General features: G+C 47.6%; 1 protein-coding gene across 7 annotated transcripts in view; it reads left to right on the forward strand.

The window, feature by feature from the left end:
• Positions 1-21,891, forward strand: part of LOC140395357 (fas-binding factor 1 homolog) — a 192,561-nt gene that overhangs the window by 112,565 nt on the left and 58,105 nt on the right. For all 7 annotated transcript variants that reach the window (XM_072483003.1, XM_072483006.1, XM_072483007.1 and 4 more), the window contains 7 exons: positions 975-1,122; positions 1,768-1,901; positions 6,007-6,103; positions 6,613-7,062; positions 7,281-7,379; positions 14,405-14,502; positions 21,261-21,304. In XM_072483003.1, coding sequence (XP_072339104.1) covers positions 975-1,122; positions 1,768-1,901; positions 6,007-6,103; positions 6,613-7,062; positions 7,281-7,379; positions 14,405-14,502; positions 21,261-21,304 — 1,070 coding nt within the window. The remainder of the gene's footprint in view (positions 1-974; positions 1,123-1,767; positions 1,902-6,006; positions 6,104-6,612; positions 7,063-7,280; positions 7,380-14,404; positions 14,503-21,260; positions 21,305-21,891) is intronic.

Here is a 21,891-nt window from a genome sequence, read left to right on the forward strand (position 1 = left end):
TCAGCTTGCCACTTGTAAAGTGACTGGCAGAGTTTCCTACATTTCAAAAGCACTCCATTGGCTGTGAAGACCGTGGCTCTATAGATGATTTCTGGTGCTATCTTAATACAAAGGGGTTGATTCTCCGTCAGTGGGATCCTCCGTTTCGCTGGCAGTGCACTCATGCCCACAGATTTCCCAACAGCATCGTTTCTCGACCTTTTGGCTAAGATGAAGTGTAGTATCTGCTCGGAGTTTGGCTAAAATCTGGTATGTCTCTCTTGTGGGGACCATGAATTGGATTCAATTTGAATTTGAATTGGTTTTTGGAGCAGGCGAGGAGCTGGATTAGGAGTTCGCCCTTGTACATACTCTGAGCTCTGGCTTTGTAACTCAGAAAAAGTAACAAAAAAAGAAGATTTCCCAACGGCGTAGGGGTGCCCACAATGGGAAACCCCATTGGCCAGTTGCCTGGAAACGTGTGCGGCGGGATGGAGAATCTCGCCCAAGTCCTTTCTTTGACCAAGGACTGCAATATGAGGAGAAATGTCTTCTGCTAGAGGATGGTGAATCTGCGGAACTCTTTGCCTCAGAATGCAGTGGAGGCCAAATCATTGAGTGTCTTTGAGCCAGAGATAGAAAGGTTCTTGATTAATAAGGAGATCAGGGGTTATAGGGAGAAGGCAGGAAAATGGGGATGAGAAATATAACAGCCATGATTGAATGCTGGAGCAGACTCGATGGACTGGATGGCTTAATTCTGCTCCGATGTCTAATGGTCTCATCCAAAGTCTTAGAGTCTTCCTGCGTGCTCTAGATTTACTGTAAGTGTTTAATGTCGTACTGCTCTGAGCTGGTACAATGATGAGGGTGCTGATTTGAAAGAATGTCCAACATTATCTACAGGTGAGCTCAGTCCAAAGTATCTGAGAATTTGAAAAGTACGTCAGTCACCGACTTCTGAACATGTGTACATTTGTGTATGTTTTTCACAGTGCCCTCCAGCACTGTTTCTGTTCCAGGCATGCCTACTACAAAGAAGAAGGATGAATTGTTCTTTGATGATGAAGGAGATGACCTTATGGATGCACTTGGGTTTGGCGATAGTCCTAAAGCACCAGAGGAAGAGAAGAAGGCGGAGGAGTAAGTGTAGGCTGGGGAGATTATTTACTGGTTCAGTAGTGTGTGGTCAGACACTTACGAGTTTATTTATGGAACAAATTACACATACAGCAATGTAACATGGGTGAGTGCAACAGTCCAACCATAGGTATGGAAGTTGTCTTGTTCCTTGATGCCCTAGGTGAGTCCCTCATCTTCACACAGCAATAGATGCTGTAAGACGCAAGGGTGTGGGGGGGGGGGGGGACGACAACAACAACTCCAGAGAGCCACGTGTGGTGAGTGGAGATGGGGTGGCAGCACTTTCCATTCAAAATCTTCCTCCCAAACAGGCAGTGGAATTCTGCTGGCTGTGCAGGGAAGTAGATGTCTGTCCGGATGGTGACTGGATCTTCAATCCTGTGAGGTAACGGTGGGATTGGCAACTTCTTGCCCTACTGCACAATTGGCTAGCCCCCTCTGTTGTGCATTGTTAATTGGCTGACCACGTGCGATTGGGTGTGGTCAGCTGTCCCACCTCCGAGCCCTACACACTTCCATTGCTGCACCAGGATTCTACCCACAAAGGGAGCTAAATTGGCGAGCATCTACTATAGTAGTGATAGATTCTGTTGACTGTCATTTAGCCTGTACTTTTTGACTCCACCTGTTTCTTTTCTGTGTTAGAGAGCCGCCACGCCCTGCTCGCTCAAAGATGGATGAATTATTGGGGAGAGGGACAGCCAAGAAGCTCCTCGAGCGACCTACAACCGGTGAAAGAAAAGAATTTAAACTGGATCCAAAATACAAAAAGACACATGGTAATCCTCACAATAAGGTTGTCTGTCTGTGAACCCAAAGCACACTATTTGTTCAACATGACTTAAAATGGAAGCCTCAATGGTATAACTTTCCATGAGTTTAACTGAAGGAGGATATACCAGGTTCTCAGAGGTGGGAGAGGTGAGAATGTAGGGGTGAGGTGGTGCCGTTTCCGAAAATAGTCCCAAAAAGGGATGTAGCTAAATAAACGAACCAAGTCAGTCAGCAAGACGGAGAAAGATGGGAATACATCCGAGCCACAATTAATGGTCTGTACCCAAAATAATAACCTTTCTCTTTTGCATACTGATGAACCAGCTGGGTATTTTAAAAGCTTTTAAATTTGAATTTAATTGATGGCACAGCTCATGCGTTCATAATTCTTCTCCTTCGGTGACAATAAACAGTTGATTCACATTGTACTCATTTCTCTCTTTAACTGGGAAGGAAATTTCCACGTAACACTTTCTTTCCCTGTCCAACATATTTTGGAGGTGTCTAGCATAAAAGGAGGCCATTTGGCCCATCGAGTACGCACATTCAAAGTTCAAATCTGTTAGTCCCACTCCCTCGTTTTTCTCCCATATTCTTGAAATTTTATCTCCTTCAAGTATTTATCCAATTTGCTTTTGAACACTACAATTGAATTGCATTAACCTTGCTGTTGCTAAGGCTTTAATACATATTTATTACTAAATGTTGCTGTTGCTAAGGCTTTGATACATTTTTATTACTAAATGTTGCTGCTGTTAAGGCTTTGATACATTTTTATTAATAAATGTTGCTGAGGCTGTGATACATTTCACTATATCAGGCAGCACATTCCAAATTTTTGTGCAAAAAGGTTTTTCCTTCCCCATACTATTGATTCTTTAGCCATTGGAAAAATCTTATGTTTATTTACTCTAACTGGACAAAATTCTCAACACCTCAGATCTCCTCTTAGCCTTCTCTGCTCCAAGAACAACCCGAGTTTCTCTGAAAACGCTGAAAATCCCAAGCAGGTCTGGCAACATCAGCGGTGAGCGAAACAGAGTTGCCAATTCGAGTCCCTATGGCTGTTCTTTAGAGCTAGCATCTGCAGTGTTTTGCTTTTTCTATTTACTTCATGTAACTATAATCCCGCATTCACGGAACCAATCCGATAAATCGCTTCTATACATTTTCTAAAGCCTTTCCTATTTTCCTAAAGAATGGTGACTAAAGTTGAACACAGTACTGTAGCTGGGGCTGAACTAGAGTTACTTTGTTAATCTGGCCTGCACCTTCAAGGGTATGCACAAACTTCCCCAGGTCTTGCTGTTCTTGCACCCTTAGTTCAATGCAGCATTTCCTATTCTTCCTTTCTGTGTTGCGCTTCATTTGTCATGAGTCTGCTCATCCTGCCAGCCAGTCTATGTCGTCTTGATGTCCCTTACTATCTGTCTCAGACCTTACTACACCTCCAAGTTGTATGTAATTTGTAGATTTTTTAATTGTACCCTGTACCCCCAGCTCCAAGTCACATATGTGTGTCCAAAATAGCATGCTCCCCTTACTGAACTATGGGGAACTCCAGATCGAAAAGCAACCAACCATTCATCACTATTTTCTGTTTTCTATCCCTTAACCAATTTTGTATTCAGGCCTTTTATCCCATGGACTTACATTTTATGAACAAACCTAATCCTTTATAAAGTGCCTTTTGGAAGTCCATGTATGCAATATCATTTGCGCTGCCTTCATCCAACATCTCTGTTATGTCACGACATCATGAGCGAGTGCGTGGTCACACGCTATGGCCTACACTTTGAAGTATAATCTGACCAGGGTTCAATATTTACGTCTAAAATTTTGCGGGGTATAATTTGTTGTTTACGTATCAAGTAACTAAAGTCAACCACCTATCAGCAACAAACTCAGGGAGGTGTGGAGAGTTATCACCAAACTCAAAAAATTTGATTAGGGTCTATTGTCATGAATAGCGGTAGCACAGTGGTTAGCACTGTCTGTGTGGAGTCTGCATGTTCTCCCCCGTGTCTGCGTGAATTCCCTCCGGGTGCTCCGGTTTCCTCCCACAAGTCCCGAAAGACATGCTTGTTAGGTGAATTGGGCATTCTGAATTCTCCCTCAGTGTACTCGAACAGGCGGCAGATGTGGCGCGAGGAGATTTTCATAATAATTACATTGCAGTGTTAATGTAAGCCTACTTATGACACTAATAAAGATTATTATCCAGAAGATTGGGACAAAGGATTGGATTTTTTAATGTTTGCCACCAGGAATTCTCTGAATGAATCTACTGGGTTTAGCCCATTTGAATTGGTCCATGGCCATTAAGTATGGGGTCTGTCAAAGGTTATGAAAGAGACGTTTCTAAAACAAAAAAAATAAATCCTCAATGTCAGATTATGTGTCCCCGTTTCTGGAAAGACTCACATGAGCTTGTCAGGTTGCCCAAGAGCATTTAAACGTTTTGGGAGAAAGAATTAAAATGTGGGCAGACAAACATGTCTGGTCCAGAACATTCCAAGTTGGAGGTGAGGTACTGGTATTGTCACCTTTGCAGGGCAGACCTCTGAAGGAGACATTTAGCAGACTATAAGTTAGTTGGGACCGAACCCCCAAATTATGTTACAACACCTTGGGCTAGCACGGTCAATTCCAGCCCCACTTGACGTGGAGTCGCAACGTAGGTAAAATTAGACTTTATTTTAAATAACCAACGTCCTTGGCTGAGCCTATGAACCACAGTCACCAGGTTTGTAACTTTAACACAAGTAACCTTTTATTATGTACAGTATTATAATTAAATGGACAGAAAACGTAACTGACTATCTAATATCCCAATCCTAAAACCCCCTTTCTTTCTACCCCACCCTCTACTCACACATACAGACAAACAACAAAGAGGGGAAAAAGGGTGGTTGTAAGGCAAAGAAAATATATGATTAAATAAAATGATAAAGGATCTTTGATGCACTGGGATGACTTCCGCTTAATGTCTTTCTGAAGATCAGGCTTTCTTTTTGGTATTTCTTCCTTCTAGGCTTGAGATGGTTTTCTTTGGCAAGGTTGTCTACTTTCTCTGCATTTTTAGGACCCTTTCAGGTTTACAGCAAAGATGTGCCAGACATGCACTTGTTTTAGACAAATAAAGCAGTTCTTTCACTTCAGCAAGCAGGAGACAGACAGAGAGAGACTGTTCCTTTCACTTCCAATGTCTAAACACTTCTGCTAAGTTCTGTTAGAAAGCATCAAGCAGGAACCAATCACTGACTGCTGTCAGTCAGAACGCGGATCTTGGCCAACCCACCGGTTGCCCATTAGCCAATCAAACCGATTCCTCCAAAACGGGTTCCTAAGATTCACTTGGCACTGAAGAGTCTGGCCTCTCCTCTCCAAACAGAAAATCTGGGATCACAATATCCTGACAAGCAAGCTGTTTCAACTTGAGTTTTCTGCTTGAAGGCACATTCCGAATATGGGTCCACAGACCAAAAATAATAAAAGAACAAAGAATAATACAGCACAGGCTCAGACCCTCCAAGCCTGTACCGGTCATGATACCAACCTTTGCCAAAACCCTCAGCACTTCCTTGTGCCATATCCCTCTGTACCCATCCATCCTATCCATGTGTTTGTCAAAAGAAAAGAAATGTGAACAAAGGGAATACACAGGAAGGACTCTTGCATTTACCTCATCAAAAAAACTCATTCAAGTTTGTCAAACATGATTTGTCCTAAACAAATGGCTTTCCTTTACTAGTCTGTGTTTGTTTATTTTCTCTCGGATTATATTTCTGAAATTTCAATGTCTGTCGACAACGTATAAATCTGGTAGAAATTGTTCTCACATTTGCTGCCTCATTTTAGTTTTGTTTCCTCTTCAGCTACCCTAGTGATTTATTTCCAGGATGTGAAGGCAAGGCCCATTCTAGTTACCCTGAGAAAGTAGGGGGTCTTCTATTATGAGTTTTTAAATTTATAACTGAGTAGCTTATTTAGAAAAGAAAATAAGTGTAAGAAATGGGGAGAAAGCTGCTGTTGACTGTAAGGTGCTGGGGAGGGCCTGTTAATCATATGGCCGCTGTCAGCGATTAATTGTCTTTGGTTCCTGCTTAGAAAAGGAAGACTTTTTGGATGACTTCACCTTCGGTTCCTACCATCCCACTGTGATCACAACCCCAGAGGATCGTCAGTCCAGACGTCAGTCAGTAAGGTACTTCATTCACCCTGAGAGGAGGGATCTTCCTGCCAAAATAAGCAGCACTGATTGTCATTCTGCATTAGTGTGCTGCCCTGCAGCAGTTAAACGGAAATTGGCTTGGCTTACAGCACACCCTGCCAATCATTTCACTGTCTCGATTCAGCCACTTCAAAAACCAGGGCCATTCATTTAGAAATGAATAGGTCTTTATCCAAGGGGGTGAAATCACTGGGACCCTGTATGTTTAAAACATGGCAGTAGATATGGTATGCACATGACCACCTCCAGCCTATGCCTCAAGCCAAACCTTGCTCATGATTTGTCCCTCAGTTCTTCCTTGTACTTTGAGGAAGAGACCCTCTGTTGCTGCATGCCAGGAATGTTTGGGTTGGGATAGGGAAGGGGTTGTGTGGTGTTGGGGGGGGGTTGAGTGTTGTAGATTGAGGTTGCATTGTGCTACCTTTTTACCTGCAATGGTTTGGATGATTCATTTTTAAATTGTGATATTTTGCCATCTTCAGATTTAGCCCAGAGGGTGATAGAAGCTCCACTATTGACCAGAAACCCAAAGAGGCCACCCCAACACTGACAACTCCAACTTTGACACGTGGAAATAAGAGTGCTGCTGATTGGCTTGGGCTGAAAGATGATGTAATTCCTGATCTAGATAATCAAAAGCCAACCAAAGATAAGGAGAAAGGAACCATGTTCTACAAAGCGAAGTCTGATTCAAATCTTCCAGCCAGCCACAACCAGAGCAAGAGGCCTTTTTCAGCAGACTGTCCCCCATCTGCATCAAAAGCGATTGACAAGACACTGGCCAGATCTGCACCATCCACAGCAAAAGCAAACTTGTCTAGTGCAGTAGAAAGCGATTGGCTGAAGGAGGCACTGGCTCGAAAGAAGACTCGAGCCACAGAAGCCCAACCCCAGACATCGGGTGATGATGGAGATGCAACAACAAGCTTATGGTAAGGATCTGATTTTGGGTTAGAAAAACAGAAAAGTTGTCAACGAAGCTGGCAGATTGTTTGATGGGACACCCTGATGGAGCTAGTTCACATGCCAGTTCATAAATGTTAAATTTCCACTGCTGCATGCATATCTATATTATGTAGTAGGTAGGTCTTTGAAAAATTCCTTATTTCCTCCCCGCATTGAGCTGTTGAAATGTTTTCTTGTCAAACAGTAAAAAGAATGGATCACCAAGTGCACCTGGGCAGTGCACAGTCACCTCGGTGAAAGAACCTGTGGCTAGGAGTAATCCTGTGGAATCCAGGGACACCGGGTAAGTAGAACATTTCCAGAGCTGCTTGAGGGTTTTATTCTTGGAAACGGTGGTATGAAATTATGGAGAAAAAAGATATAAAAATCCCTCTCTCTAGCTCTGTTCATATACTTGTACAATATTGAACCAGTTCAAGTTGTGTATCTGTGCGCGGACGTGCATATACATGTATGTTATTTCTAAACTAGGGGTGGGATTCTCCGGTTCACCAGCTGCATATTTCTTGGTGGCGGGATTCTCTCTTCCCGCTGCTTGTCAATGGGATTTCCCATTGAAGCAACTCCACGGTGCCAGGAAACCAGCAGGTTGGGGTGGACTGCCGACGGGAACAGAAAAACCTAATGACTGGAGAATTCCGGCCGAGAATAGAATTATGAAGGCTGTTTACAAAGGAGGCCGTTTGGCTCATTGTCTCTGTGCTGCCTCTCTGCAAGAGCAATTCGCCACGTGCCACTCCTCTGCCTTTTTCCCCTAGGCCTACATTATTTTTTTCTAGGAAAATGATCCAATTTTGATAGCCACAATTGAATCTGCCTCCACCACACTCTCAGGCTCTACGTTCCAGATCTTTTTTTGAAAATGATATTTTCTTCCAAACATATTAAACATAATAGCTTAACCTCAACATCCAACAGTGTATACAGTTTGTACATTTTTCCCTATTTACCCCCCCCCCCACACCGCGACAAACAACTCCAAAGAAACCATGAACGGCTTCCAACCGTACCTCAAAGTACTCCTCCAACCCTCTTGAGGCAAATTTGATTTTCTCCAACCTAAGAAATTTGCACAAGTCTCCCAACAATGCCACAACCCGCAGTGGATGGCCGACCTCCAATTCAAAAATATCCGTCGCTGGGTAGTCAAGGAGGTGAAGGCCATACCATCGGCCCCCTTCCCCTCCAGCAGCTCCGGCACCTCCGACACCCCAAAGTTCACCACCATAGGATCCAGTTTTATCTCAACTCCTACAATCCTCGGTAGGTTCCTGAATACTACCTCCCCAAAGCTCTCCAACTCCTCACACCCCAGAACATATGGGCATGGTTCACTGGCCCGGCCCCCTCGCATACTTCTTGCACCCATCCACTACCTCCAGAAAAAGCCCACTCATCCGGGCCCCGGTCAAAGAACAAAGAAAATTATAGCACAGGAACAGGCCCTTTGGCCCTCCAAGCCTGTACCAACCATGCTGCCCATCTGAACTAAAACCGCCTATCCTTCCGGGGAAAAGAACATGGTCATGTAGATCCTGTGCGCCACCTTAAATTGCATAAGGCTCATCCTTTCGCAGGAGGAGGTTGCGTTCACTCGGTGCATTACTTTGCACCAAAGTCCCCATACCATCTCCCTCCCAACTCCTCCTCCCACTTCCACTTAATCCTGTTCACTAAGGCCATGTCCTGCTCTCCCAACCACTCATATTTGTCCCCAACCTACCCCCCCCACCAATCCGGGAGCAGCCTTCACCAGAGCCCTCAGGTTTGTCCCCTTCCACTAATCTTGCCCAATCTCTTTTCTTCCCCCCGCCCCCCCCCCCATCCCCCACAACCACCGCCATTGTCTCACCTTCTCATTCACTGGCCAATAATAATGCAACAAATTAAGGAGTGCCAGTCCCACCTCTGCCTTTGCAACAGAGCCCTCTTCATCCTTGGCACCTTCCCTGCCCACACAAATTCCGAGATTAACGCATCTACCCTCCGAAAAAGGCCTTGGGGAAGAAAATCGGGTGGTACTTAAACACAAACAGGATGGCAGTATGTTCATCTTCTGCACCCTCCACGCCACCTCGGCCCCATTAAGCCCCGCATTAAAGGCCTTGAACACCTCATTTATCCTCTCCGGATCAGACACTACTCCTCCCTCCGCCCTCACCTGAAGAATTTCCCTCGTTGCTGCCTATCACCGCAGCTGGCTGGGCCAACATTCGGCTTGCCTTCTCCCCACACTCATACTGCGCCCGCCGCAGCTGACCCACCGCCCTTCTCATCGTCAATCGGTCAAACTGCCCCTGAAACTTCTTTCTGCTAACGGCTCCTTCGTGGGGCCACAGAATCCACCTCAACTATCTCGTCCAGCAGTGGCTGATGCTCCTCCCTCCCCATCCTAACTTTATGGGCCTTTAACAAAATAACTTCCTCCCGGACCACCGCCTTCATGGCCTCCCAAAACGTGGCTACCAATACCTGCCCATTCTGATTAAGCTCAACATAATTCTTAATCGCCACTGCCACCTTCCCACAGAACCCCTTGTCGGCCAAAAACCCCGAATCCAACCTCCACCTTAGCCTCTGCTCCTGACCCAAACAAAGTTTCACATCTAGATACTGCGGAGCATGATCTGAAATCACTATTCCCCCATATTCCACACCTTCCATCCCCATTAGCACACTCGGCTCACCACAAAAAAGCCAATCCGGGAATATACTCTATACACATGCAAGAAGAAAGAATACTCTGTCTCTCCCAGGTACCCAAACGTCCACGGATCCACCATCCCCATCCTCTCCATAAATCCTCCCAGCTCTTGTGCCATTCACGACCTCCCCATCGATTTAGGGCTTGACCTATCCACCCTTGGCTCCAATACACAATTAAAATCCCCCCCCCCTCCCCCCATGATCAGTTGGTGAGAGTCCCATCTGGAATCGCCCCCAGTAGCCACTGCATGAATCCGGCATTGTCCCAATTAGGCGCATACACATTCACCAACACCACCGGAGTGCCCATGAGCACCCCATACATTATCACAAAACTCTCTCTCCCCATATACACCCTGTTTTCTTGTTCTTGTATGGAGACAACACCCCCCCCCCCCCCCCACCCCACCACCACCAACTTCGAGTCACACCCCGAGTGGAACACTTGCCCAATCCACCCCTTCCTCGACCTCATCTGATCTTACACACGGAAATGCATCTCCTGCAGGAAAATCACCTATGCTCTTAAACCTTTCAAGTGCGCAAACACCCGGGACCGCTTCACCAGTCCATTTAGCCCGCGGATATTCCAAGGCATGATTCTCACCGGAGGCTTCCGTCTCTCCTCTCCCCTAGACTCCGCCGTCATCACCCTTAGACTCTGCCACACCATCCCCACTCCGAATCGGGCCCATCCAAGATGGCTCCCCCGCCCCATCCATGACCAAACTCATCCTCCACAACTCCCACATCGCTTTCCTCCACCTCCCCCTACCCCCTCTAACTCCCTCCCCCCCCTCCTCCCACACTGGCTAATCACCGCAGCCCCTCCCTCACTTCCGTTCACTAGCATTTCTTGCTGGTGAGATGACTCCCACCTGAAGGCCCTCACACAAATACCCACCATCCCCACCCCCTCCACCCATCCCACCTGCACCCCTGCCATTTCTTCCCTCCAACCCCCCCCCCAACCCCCCACCCAACCCAATGCAAAAAAACATACAGAGCATTTTCAAACCAACCTGCCATCCCACCCGGCCCCCAACAACGCTTGTACACTGCACAGAGCATAGCCAACAGAGTGTAATAAAATTAAACATTATACTCCCGACACCAGCTCTGAAAAAAGCCAAAACACAGAAAAATGGGTGCAACCACCCCCATAAGAACCTAGCCCAATTGGCAAACAGAAACAGGTAACAATAGTTTTTTTTTAAATTTAGAGTACCCAATTATTTTTTTTTTCCCAATTAAGGGTCAATTTAGTGTGGCTAATCCACCTACCCTGCACATATTTGGGTTGTGGGGGTGAAATCCACGCAGACATGGGGAGAATGTGCAAACTCCACACAGAACAAAAGTTAACAGAGACAGAACTTCCACCCACTTTCCCCCTTCAGCCATCCCCCAGCTTATGTTCCTTAATAAAGTCATTCGTCTCCACCGGCGTCCCAAAGTAATATTCCCGGTCCTCGAAAGTGACCCAATGTCTGGCTGGGAACAGCACCCCAAACCGAATCTGGCACCGGTATAACACTACCATGGCCTTGTTGAACCCCACCTGTCTCTTGGCCAGCTCCATACCAATGTTTTAATAAATCCTGATTCAGTTTCCTTCCCAATTGCAATTCCCCTGCACTCTGACCCACCTCAGAATCTTTTCCTTGTCCTGGAACTTATGCATACGCACAATCACCACCCGTGGCGGCTCCCCCGCTCTTGGCCTCTGCCTCAGGGACCTGTGGGCCTGATCCACTTTCGGGACCTTGTCCAGTACCTTCCTGTCCACCAAACTATCCTGCGATACAGCCCGTTGCACTCGTTCCCTCCACTCCCACAATCTGAAGATTTTGCCGCCTGGGTCTGTTGTCCTGGTTCTCCACCTTTGCTCGGAACATCTTACACATGTCCCCCAGGGGCAGCACGGTAGCACATTAGTTAACACAGTTGCTTCTCAGCTCAAGGGTCCCAGATTCGATTCCTGGCTTGGGCACTGTCTGTGCGTTGTCTGCACGTTCTCCCCCTGCCTGCGTGAGTTTCCTCCGGGCCCTCCGGTTTCCTCACAACAGTCCAAAGATGTGCAGGTTAGGTGGATTGGCCTTGCTAAATTGGCCTTAGTGTCCAAAAGGGTTGGATGGGGTTATGGGGATTGGGTGGAGGTGTGGACTTGGGTTGGGTGCTCTTTCCAAGGGTCTTGTGCAGACTCGATGGGCCGAATGGCCTCCTTCGGAACTGTAAATTCTATGATCTCCATCTCCGCTTCCAGCATCACAATCCGGTCGCTCTGGTCTGACACCACCTTCTCCACTTCCTGGAACATTGCCCCTGCACCTCCAGGCTCTCCTCCACCCATTCCAAAGTCCCACGAAGAGGTTCCTTTGACCAGTAACACTTCATTTCTTTATGCTGCTGCCGAAATTCATCCTGAATGAAGCTGTTCCATTGGCAGCTTTCCTGTCGGCAATAACCCTTCCCCCTCTGCCATTTTTGCAATTGATGCTGCTCCACGAGTCTCGTCCAACTCTTTAGCCAGGGCTCTCTCTGTCTTCTGTCGAGTTTCTTTTTTTTTCCTAATTAAGGGGCAATTTAGCGTGGCCAATCCACCTACCCTGCATATCCTTGGGTTGTGGGGGTGGGGGTGAGATCCATGCAGACACGGGGAGAATGTGCAAGCTCCACACGGACAGTGACCGGGGCCGGGATCGAACCCGGGTCGTCGGCGCCACGAGGCAGCACTGCGCCACCGTGCCGTCCAAGTTTGATAGCCCGCGGGCATACCCATCCGGGGAGAACTAATCCCCCTCCAATCTCTGTGCAACATTTTTTGCTAAAATTCCCCAAAGTTTAAGTAAAAGGGGGCAAAGCCAATGCCTTCAAGCAGGAGCCACCCTGCATGCAACCACTCACTCCATGGCCGCCGCCGTAAGTCGCATTCCAGATCTTAACCCCTCATTGCGTAAAAAGTTATTTTTCTCATGTTGCTGTTGCTACTTTTGCCAATCGCCTTAAATTGTATGTCCTCTGATTCTCGGTCCTGCCACCAATTGGAACAATTTCTCCCTATCTACTCTGCTGAATTACCTCGTGATTTTGAACACATCTATTAATCTCCTTACAACCTTCCCTGTCCCAAAGAGCACAGCCCCAGCTTCTCCAGTCTATCCACAAAACTGAAGTTCCTCATCTCTGGTACCATTCTCATGAAGATATTTTGCAACCTCTCAAATGCCTTCACATCAATCCTGAAATGTGGTGCCCAGAACTGTTAGCAACACTCATGGTTGAGGCCAAAGCAGTTTTTTTTATACAGGCTTATCATAACGTCCTTGCTTTTGCACTCCATGCCCCTATTTCTAGAGCCCAGGATCCCTTAAATTTCATTAACCACTCTCTCGACTTACCCTCCTGCCTTCAGTGGTGAATAGAAAGAATATGCAAGGGTACAGGAAAAAGGCAGGAGAATGGCATTAAGTCATAATGCTCATTTGGAGAGCCGGTGCAGACTCGATGGGCTGAATGGCCTTCTTTTGACCAGTAACAATTCTGTGATTCCATGATTTGTGCACATAAAACCCCCAGGTCCCTCTACCCCTGCATCCTGTTTAGGAATTTACCTTTATTTTATGTTGCCCCGTCCTGTTTCCAACCAAAATGTATCACTTCACACTTCTCTGCATTAAATTTAATCTGCCACTTGTTCACCCATTTCACCAGCCTAAGTTCTCTTGAAGTTTAACATGACCCTCCTCACTATTCACAATATTTCCAAGTTTTGTGTCAGCCACAATTTTGAAATTGTGCCCTGTGCACCAAAGCCTAGGTCATTAATATATGTCAAGAGGAATATGGGTCCTAATACAAACCCTTGTGGTGTCCCAATATAAACCTTACTCTCGTCTGAGAAACAACCATTCATCACTTCTTCTCATTCAGCCAATTTTGTATCCAGAATGCTCCGTACTGTCCCTTTTATTCTGTGAGATCTAACTTTGCAAATAAGTCAGTTGTGTGTCACTTTATCAAATGCCTTTTGGAATTCTATGTACAACACATCAGTTGCATTACCCTCATCTACCCTCACTGTTAATCTCATCAAAAAACTCAAGCAAATTTAGTTAGACACGATTTGCCCACAACAAACCTTTGTTAACTTTACTCAATTAGTATTTAATCCACACTTGACCATTCATTTTTTCTCAAAATATTGTTTCTAAAAGCTTTCCCGCCACCAAGGTTAAACTAACTGACCTGCAGCTGCTGAGGTTATCGTTACTATCCTTTGTGAACAAGGCTGTAATATTTGAAACTCTCCAGTCCTCTGGCACTACATCTGTATCTAAGGAGGGTTGGAAGATAATAGCCAGTTCCTCTGCAGTTTCAACCCTTACTTCCCTCAGCATCCTTTGATGCATCTTTTCTGCTCCTGGCGACTTATTAAATTTAAGCACAGCTAGTCTTTCTAATGCCTCCTCTACCAATTTTTAACCCATCAAATGTTCTATGTTCTTTCTGTTATGACTTGGGCACCATAATCATCTGTGTGTGTCGCTCGTGTGCCGTATACAACTCCTTTATCCAATGCTCTTTTCTGTCTTTTTGCAGCTCCCCATTTCCATGGGAGAATGCACGCAGGCAGACCACTCCTCCATTTGGAACCCACACTCGGAAGGACTCTAATGCTAAAATGGCAGAGATGGTTGGTGAGTTGAAAAATTAGATCAAAGGGACTTCCGGTAGTGGCAGGGATGAGCTAGCCGCACGTTTCGGCGGCTCCAGCTCCGACGGAACTTCGGGCTCTTTTAAGAGCCCCAACGGCCGTAAAACCCGGTGCGAGGCGCGAGGGAAGGGAGTCCCCCCCGAACGACGGAGAGAAAAACCGGCAGCGGCGGCTGCAGCCCGAAGAATCTGCAGCCAGAAGGTCAGAGGGAGTGGAACAAAATGGCGGCGGAGAAACCACAGGTGACATGGGGGCCTGAGCAGGACGAGGTGGTGAGACGGTGCGTGGACCTACTGAAGAAGGAGGTAATGACCCCGTTGTTACAGGCAATTGAGGGGCTTAAGGAGACTTTAAAGACCCAGGAGACTGAACTTTGCGTGGTGGAGCAGAAGGTATCAGGTATTGAGGACGAGGTCCTGGGCCTGGCGGTCAAGACTCAGACGCACGAGGCACTTCATAAAAAGTGTGCTGATAGGATTGAGGCCCTTGAAAATGGAGCGCGAAGGAAGAACCTTAGGATACTAGGTCTCCCGGAGGATGTGGAAGGAGTGGACTGTGGAGCGTACGCAAGTAAGATGCTGAGCTCACTGATGGGTGCTGAGGCCCCTGCGGGCCCCATGGAGGTGGAGTGGGCAAATCGGATCCCGGCGAGAAGACCAAAAGCGGGAGAACCACCGAGGGCGATAATCGTGCGATTCTACCGCCTTAAGGACAGGGAAGAGGTCCTGAGATGGGCTAAAAAGGTGCGGAGTAGCAGATGGGAGAATGCGGTGGTAAGGATCTACCAGGATTGGAGTGCGGAGGTGGCGAGAAGGAGGGCGAGCTTCAACCGAGCCAAAGAGGTTTTGCACAAAAGGAAGGTGAAGTTTGGGATGCTGCAGCCGGCAAGACTATGGGTCATGCATCAGGAGAGACACTATTATTTCGAGACGGCGGAGGAAGCATGGTCCTTCATCAATGAAGAAAAACTGGACCGGAACTGAGGGACTGATGCTGCAGGGAACTGTTATTGTTGTTATTATTGTTTTTGTTAATGGGATGGTGAAAGTCAATCGAGAAGTAAACAGGGAAGGGGGGGGACACTGGGGAAATGTGGGCGCCGGTGAGGGGGGAGAGGCGGGACATAGTCAGAGAATGGGGAAGGAGAGGGGGAGGGGAAAGGGAGCTGCGCCATAAGAGGCGGGTCAGGTAAAGGGATGTTCCTGCGCCAGAAAGAATAAGGCGGGAAAACAGGCGCAAGGCGGATGGGAGTTCCCTCACACCGGGGGGGCCGAGGAGCGAGCAGGAGTAGCCGGGGTCAGTTGAAGTCAGCTGACTTACGGAAGTGATATGGGGGGAGCAATCAAGCTAGATAGGGATCTAGCGGGGGGGGGGGGGGGGGGGGACAACTGGGTTGCTGCTGCGGAAATCCAAAAGGAAATGGCTAAAGAGAGGGTGGTCGGGGGCGGAATGCGACGCTGGGGGAGCGAGCGGGAGCGCGGAGGCGGGATATGGGACTGGCCAAGAGAAGGTAATGACTAGTCGACACGGGAGGGGGGCAGGTAGCCCTCCAGTGAGGCTGATCACGTGGAACGTGAGAGGCCTGAATGGACCGATAAAAAGGGCCCGAGCTCTCGCGCATTTGAAAGGACTAAGGGCAGACGTGGTTATGCTCCAAGAGACGCACCTAAAGGTGGCGGACCAAGTTAGGCTAAGGAAAGGATGGGTGGGACAGGTGTTCCACTCAGGACTGGACGCAAAGAACAGAGGGGTGGCCATTTTGGTGGGGAAACAGGTAGCATTTGAAGCAAAGAACATCGTAGCAGATAGTGGAGGTAGATATGTAATGGTGAGTGGTAGGCTGGAGGGAATGGAGGTCGTGTTGGTTAATGTGTATTTGGGACGATGCGGGGTTCATGAGATGGATGCTGGGGCGTATTCCGGACCTGGAGGCAGGAAATTTGATTTTAGGAGGGGACTTCAATACGGTGCTGGACCCGGGGCTAGATAGATCCAGCTCAAGGACTGGAAGAAGGCCGGCAGCGGTCAAGGTACTTAAGGGGTTTATGGACCAAATGGGGGGAGTGGATCCATGGCGATTTCTTAGACCCAGGGCTAGGGAGTATTCCTTCTTCTCCCACGTCCATAAAGTGTACTCCCGGATAGATTTTTTTGTTTTAGGAAGGTCGTTGATCTCTAGGGTGGAAGAAGCTGAATACTCAGCCATAGCGGTTTCGGATCATGCCCCACATTGGGTGGACCTGGAAGTAGGAGAGGACAGGGAGCAGAGAACACTCTGGCGATTAGATGTGGGACTGATGGCGGATGAGGGAGTGTGTGCAAGAGTGTATCGAGAGATACCTGGAGGTCAATGACGACGGCGAGGTCCCTGTGGGAGTGGTCTGGGAAGCACTAAAAGCGGTGGTCAGAGGAGAGCTGATTTCTATTGGGGCCCACAAAAGGAAAACAGAGGCCAAGGAAAGGGATAGATTACCGGGGGAGATTTTAAGGGTGGACAGGGAATTTGCAGAGACCCTGGAGGAGGAGCTGTACAGGGAGAGGAGACGACTCCAGACCGAGTTTGACCTTCTGACCACCAGAAAGGCGGAGGTACTGTGGAGGAAGGCACAGGGGAGGAGGTATGAATATGGGGAAAAGGCTAGTCGCCTGTTGGCGCACCAACTGCGAAAGAGGGCAGCAGCGAGGGAGATAGGAGGAATTAGGGATGAAAGGGGAGACACTGTGCGAAGGGCAGGAAAGATAAATGAGGTGTTTAAGACCTTTTATGAAGAACTGTATAGGTCTCAGCCCCCAGAGGGAGAGGAGGGGATGCGGCAGTTCCTGGACCAGTTGAGGTTCCCAAAAGTGGAGGAGCAGGCGGTGGCAGGCCTGGGGGCGCCGATTGAGGTGGACGAGGTTATTAAGGGACTGGGAGGCATGCAAGCAGGGAAGGCCCCGGGGCCGGATGGGTTCCCGGTGGAATTCTACAGAAAATATGTGGACTTGTTGGCCCCGTTGTTGGCGAGGACGTTCAATGAGGCCAGGGAAGGGGGGACACTACCCCCGACAATGTCGGAGGCGACGATATCGCTAATTTTGAAGAGGGACAAAGATCCGATGCAGTGTGGGTCCTATAGACCTATTTCACTATTGAACGTGGACGCCAAACTGCTAGCAAAGATGCTGGCATCGAGGATAGAGGACTGTGTCCCAGGGGTGATGCACGAAGACCAGACAGGGTTCGTAAAAGAGAGACAATTGAATGTTAACGTGCGACGGCTATTAGGGGTGATAATGATGCCCTCAGTGGAGGGGGAGGCAGAGATAGTGGCGGCAATGGACGCAGAGAAGGCATTTGATAGGGTGGAGTGGGAGTATTTATGGGAAGTGTTAAGGAGGTTTGGGAACGGATTTATTCGCTGGGTTAGACTACTTTATGGGGCACCGACGGCAAGCGTAGTTACAGGTGTTGTCAAATGGTGTTGTCAAAATGTCACCTAATAGTGGAAGTGAGGTGAAAGAAGAAATATTCAGGCAAATTAGGAAATTGAATAAAAAACATAGAATAATAATCATGGGGAATTTCAACTACCCTTATATTAATTGGACACAAGAGGGTAGGTAAAGGAACTCAGGGGATGGAGTCTGTATAATGTGTACAAACCTCCTACATTCTGGTCCAATGTAAAAAAACTCAACAAGGTGAAATTCATTATTAAATCTAGCAAGGGGAAATTAACCAGATCAGATAAGAAAAGGCAAAGCAGAGGAACATTTTGGCATTAGTGACCATCATATAATATGCTTTAAAATAATGATAGAGAAGGACATATGTGTTACCAAAGAGATTGGAGGCAACCCCATTTTGAAGGGCTGAGAATAGAACTTGGCAAAATAAAATGAGGAATAATATCGGCCAACAACAATGGGAAACATATGAAATGGTATTCAACAGAGTGCAGGAAAAATATATTCTGCTAAAAGGAAAGAACAAATTAAATATGAGTGAGACACAATGGATGATTAAGGACAAAAGAAAGTGATAGATGGTTGGGAATGAGGCATGTATTAAGCGGGTAGATAGGAGAGGAGTGCAGGATAAGAGAGAATTCAAAGAGATTGGGAGAGAAGTCATAAAACAATTAGGAAAGCCGAGAGGAACTATGAAATTTAAATATCAAGGAACATTTTCTGCAGGCGCACTGATAAAAAAGGAGACTGTGATGGGAATAGGACCTTCAAAGGATCGTCGTGATAATATCACAGATAATATTAGGGACGTGACATAAATATTAAATATTGCGACACTTCCGCTGGGAGGAGGTGGTCGCACGTTGAATGGCTCCTGCTCGAGGCTTGATTGTATAGAAATTAATACCCGGTCCCAGGGACAATTTTTGGTTAATAAGTGCAAGAAGACATAAGCAAGAAAGATGTCCAAAACCCAAAGGAAAGCTGCTGTGAAGAAGGGGGCGAATGAAGGTTCGCTGTTGAGTGGAAAGGTTGGTTCGCAACTGGAAGGATGGCAGAGGCTGGGTCGCCTGGTGGGGCCGCACTGTTCACAGCAGAAAATATGACCAAGGTGATGGTTGTGGAACTTGAAAAACAGTTCGCAAAGCACATGGAGGTGATGAAGAAGGAGATGTTGGCAGCATTGAAGGAGCTGGTGGAGGAGGCGATTGCCCCGGTGAAGGTGGTGGTGTTGAGGACACGGCCGAGGTGCGGGAGCAGGGTGAGAAACTGAAGGGAGTGGAAGAGGCCTTGTCGCAACTCAACGATCAACTCACCTCGATGGGTGAGGAGCTGTAGAGGGTGGTGGAGGCCAACTAGGGTCTGCGAGCCAAAGTGGAGGACCTGGAAAACAGATCTAGGCGACAACATCTGAGGATCGTGGGAATGCCCGAAGGAGTGGAAAGCCCGAGGCCGACGGAGTATTTTGCCAAGATGTTGGCAGAGCTGTTGGGGGAGGGGGAAGATCCCTCTCGGTACTGGATCAGGTGTGGAGGTCTAAACCAAAGACAAATGAGCCGGCAAGAGCAGTGATTATTTGGTTCCGTAGGTACCGCGTGAAGGAGAAGGTCCTGTGTTGGGCAAAGCAGATGCGAGAGGTGCAGTGGGCTGGAGCTGGTATACGTATATACCAGGGCTTTACTGTGGAGTTGGCGAGGAGGCGGGCAGCCTTCGGCTGAGTGAAGATGGCACTGTACAACAGCATAGTGTACCCAGCTGAGTTTTTAAAAAAATTTAGAGTCCCCAATTATTTTTTCTTCCAATTAGGGGCAATTTAGCGTGTCCAATCCACCTAACTTGCACATCTTTGGATTGTGGGGGTGAAACCCACGCAGACATGGGGAGAATGTGCAAATTCCACACGGACAGTGACTCAGGGCCAGGATTCGAACCCGGGTCATCAGCGCCACAGTGCCAGTGCTAACCACTGCGCCACATGCTGCCCCGTACCCAGCTAAGTTGAGGGTGACCTGCAACTCCAAAGACTTTTAATTTGGGACGGTGGAAGCGGCGGAATGTTTGTGAAGGCAGAAGGACTGGGGCAGAAGTGAGAAATGGGACTGAGGATTGGTCTTGGGCTGAGGGTAGGAGGGGTGGTGGAGTGTATGTAGCTCTATTTTTCACTGCATGTTGTTATATGTGCTAAATGAGTTGAAGTTGCCTATTTGGGCAGGACAGTAACACAAGTGGCTTCACAGCGCAAGGGTCCCAGGTTCGAATCCCTGCTGGGTCACTGTCTGTGCAGAGTCTACACGTTCTCCCTGTGATTACGTGGGATTCCTCTGGGTGCTCCGGTTTCCTCCCACAGTTCAAAGACGTGCCAGTTAGGTGGATTGGCCATGCTAAATTGCCCTTAGTGTCCAAAAAAGGTTAGGAGGGGTTATTGGGTTATGGGGATAGGGTGGAAGCGAGGCCTTAAGTGGGTTGGTGCAGACTCGATGGGCCGAATGGCCTCCTTCTGCACTGTATGTTCTATGTAAGAGTTAGGATTTTCTTTTGCAATGATGGTTCTTTGGGGTTGTGAGCTTACTCTGGGGTTGTGTGTTGAAGGGGATTTCTTTGTTTTCCTGGGACCAGAGGGGATGGGAATTGAAGGGGAGTGAGGCCTGGGCAGTGGCCTCCACACTGGCTCGCTCAATAGTGTGGTGGGGTAGGGACAGTGGCCATCAGAGCTTGGTAGAACAGATTTCGATGGACCTAGGAGGTGTGAAAGGTTGGGGGAGGGGACCGATACTGGGTGAGGTGTTTTCGAGAGGAAGTGAATGGGAGGATTCTGGAAGGCGGGGGGGGGGGGGTCCGATGGTAACAATGGAATGGGCGGGCCAAGCCCTAGGACGGGGGGAAGTGGGGTTGAGAGACCCCGGTTAGGATAGTTACGTGGAATGTGAGGGGGAGAATATGCGAACTCTATCCATACAATCACCCAAGGCCGGAATTGAACTCGGGTCCCTGGTGCTGTGAGGCAGCAGTGCTAACCACTGTGCCACCGTGGTGCATTTAAGGGGAAGATAGAAAGCATTTGAGGGAGAAGAGAATAGAGTGTCACGTTGATAGATTTAGATGAGGAAAGATGGGAGGAGGTACTAGTGGAGCATAAATATTGGTATGGACTAGTTGGGCCAAGCAGTTTGCTTGTGTGCTGTATATTCTATGTAGTGACTACACTTCAAAAATACTTCATTTATTTTGAGATATCTGATGGTCATGAAAAATGCTACATAATTGCAAAGTCTCTCTGCTTTGTTTTTACAGCACCTTCACAAGAACTGAAGGATGATCAGCTATCTGCTTTCCAGGTAGGAGCAAACTGGCTTTGTCTATATTGGCTTGGTTTCTACATATAACCAGGTGTGGTTAGTTTTTATTCACATTAAAAGGTCTTCCTATGTGAACTCCTATGGATACTGGCTATATGTAAATATAGGCATGGACGGCATGGTAGCATCATGGTTAGCACTGTTGCTTCACAGCGCCAGGGACCTGGTTTCGATTCCTGGCTTGGGTCACTGTCTGTGCAGAGTCTGCACGTTCTCCCCGTGTTTGCGTGGGTTTCCTCCGCGTGCTCCGATTTTTCTCCCACAAGTCCCGAAGACGTGCCTGTTAGGGAATTGGACATTCTGAATTCTCCCTCCATATACCTAAACCGGCACTGTAGTGTGGTGACTCGGTGATTTTCACAGTAACATCATTGCAGTGTTAATTAAAGCCTACTTGTGACACTAAAGCTTATATATGCCAATGATGACTGTTGGTACTGTTTCCTGCTTCTGTACGAATCGGACTATTTAATCAACTTTGCTTTCAATTTTTACCCTTTACTCTTCTTCAAATGGTCCACCTCAGTCCTTTCCATTCCCCCCCTTGACTTCTGCATCTGCATTCC

This window comes from Scyliorhinus torazame, chromosome 18, assembly GCF_047496885.1.
Source record: "Scyliorhinus torazame isolate Kashiwa2021f chromosome 18, sScyTor2.1, whole genome shotgun sequence".
Lineage (NCBI taxonomy): Eukaryota > Metazoa > Chordata > Chondrichthyes > Carcharhiniformes > Scyliorhinidae > Scyliorhinus > Scyliorhinus torazame.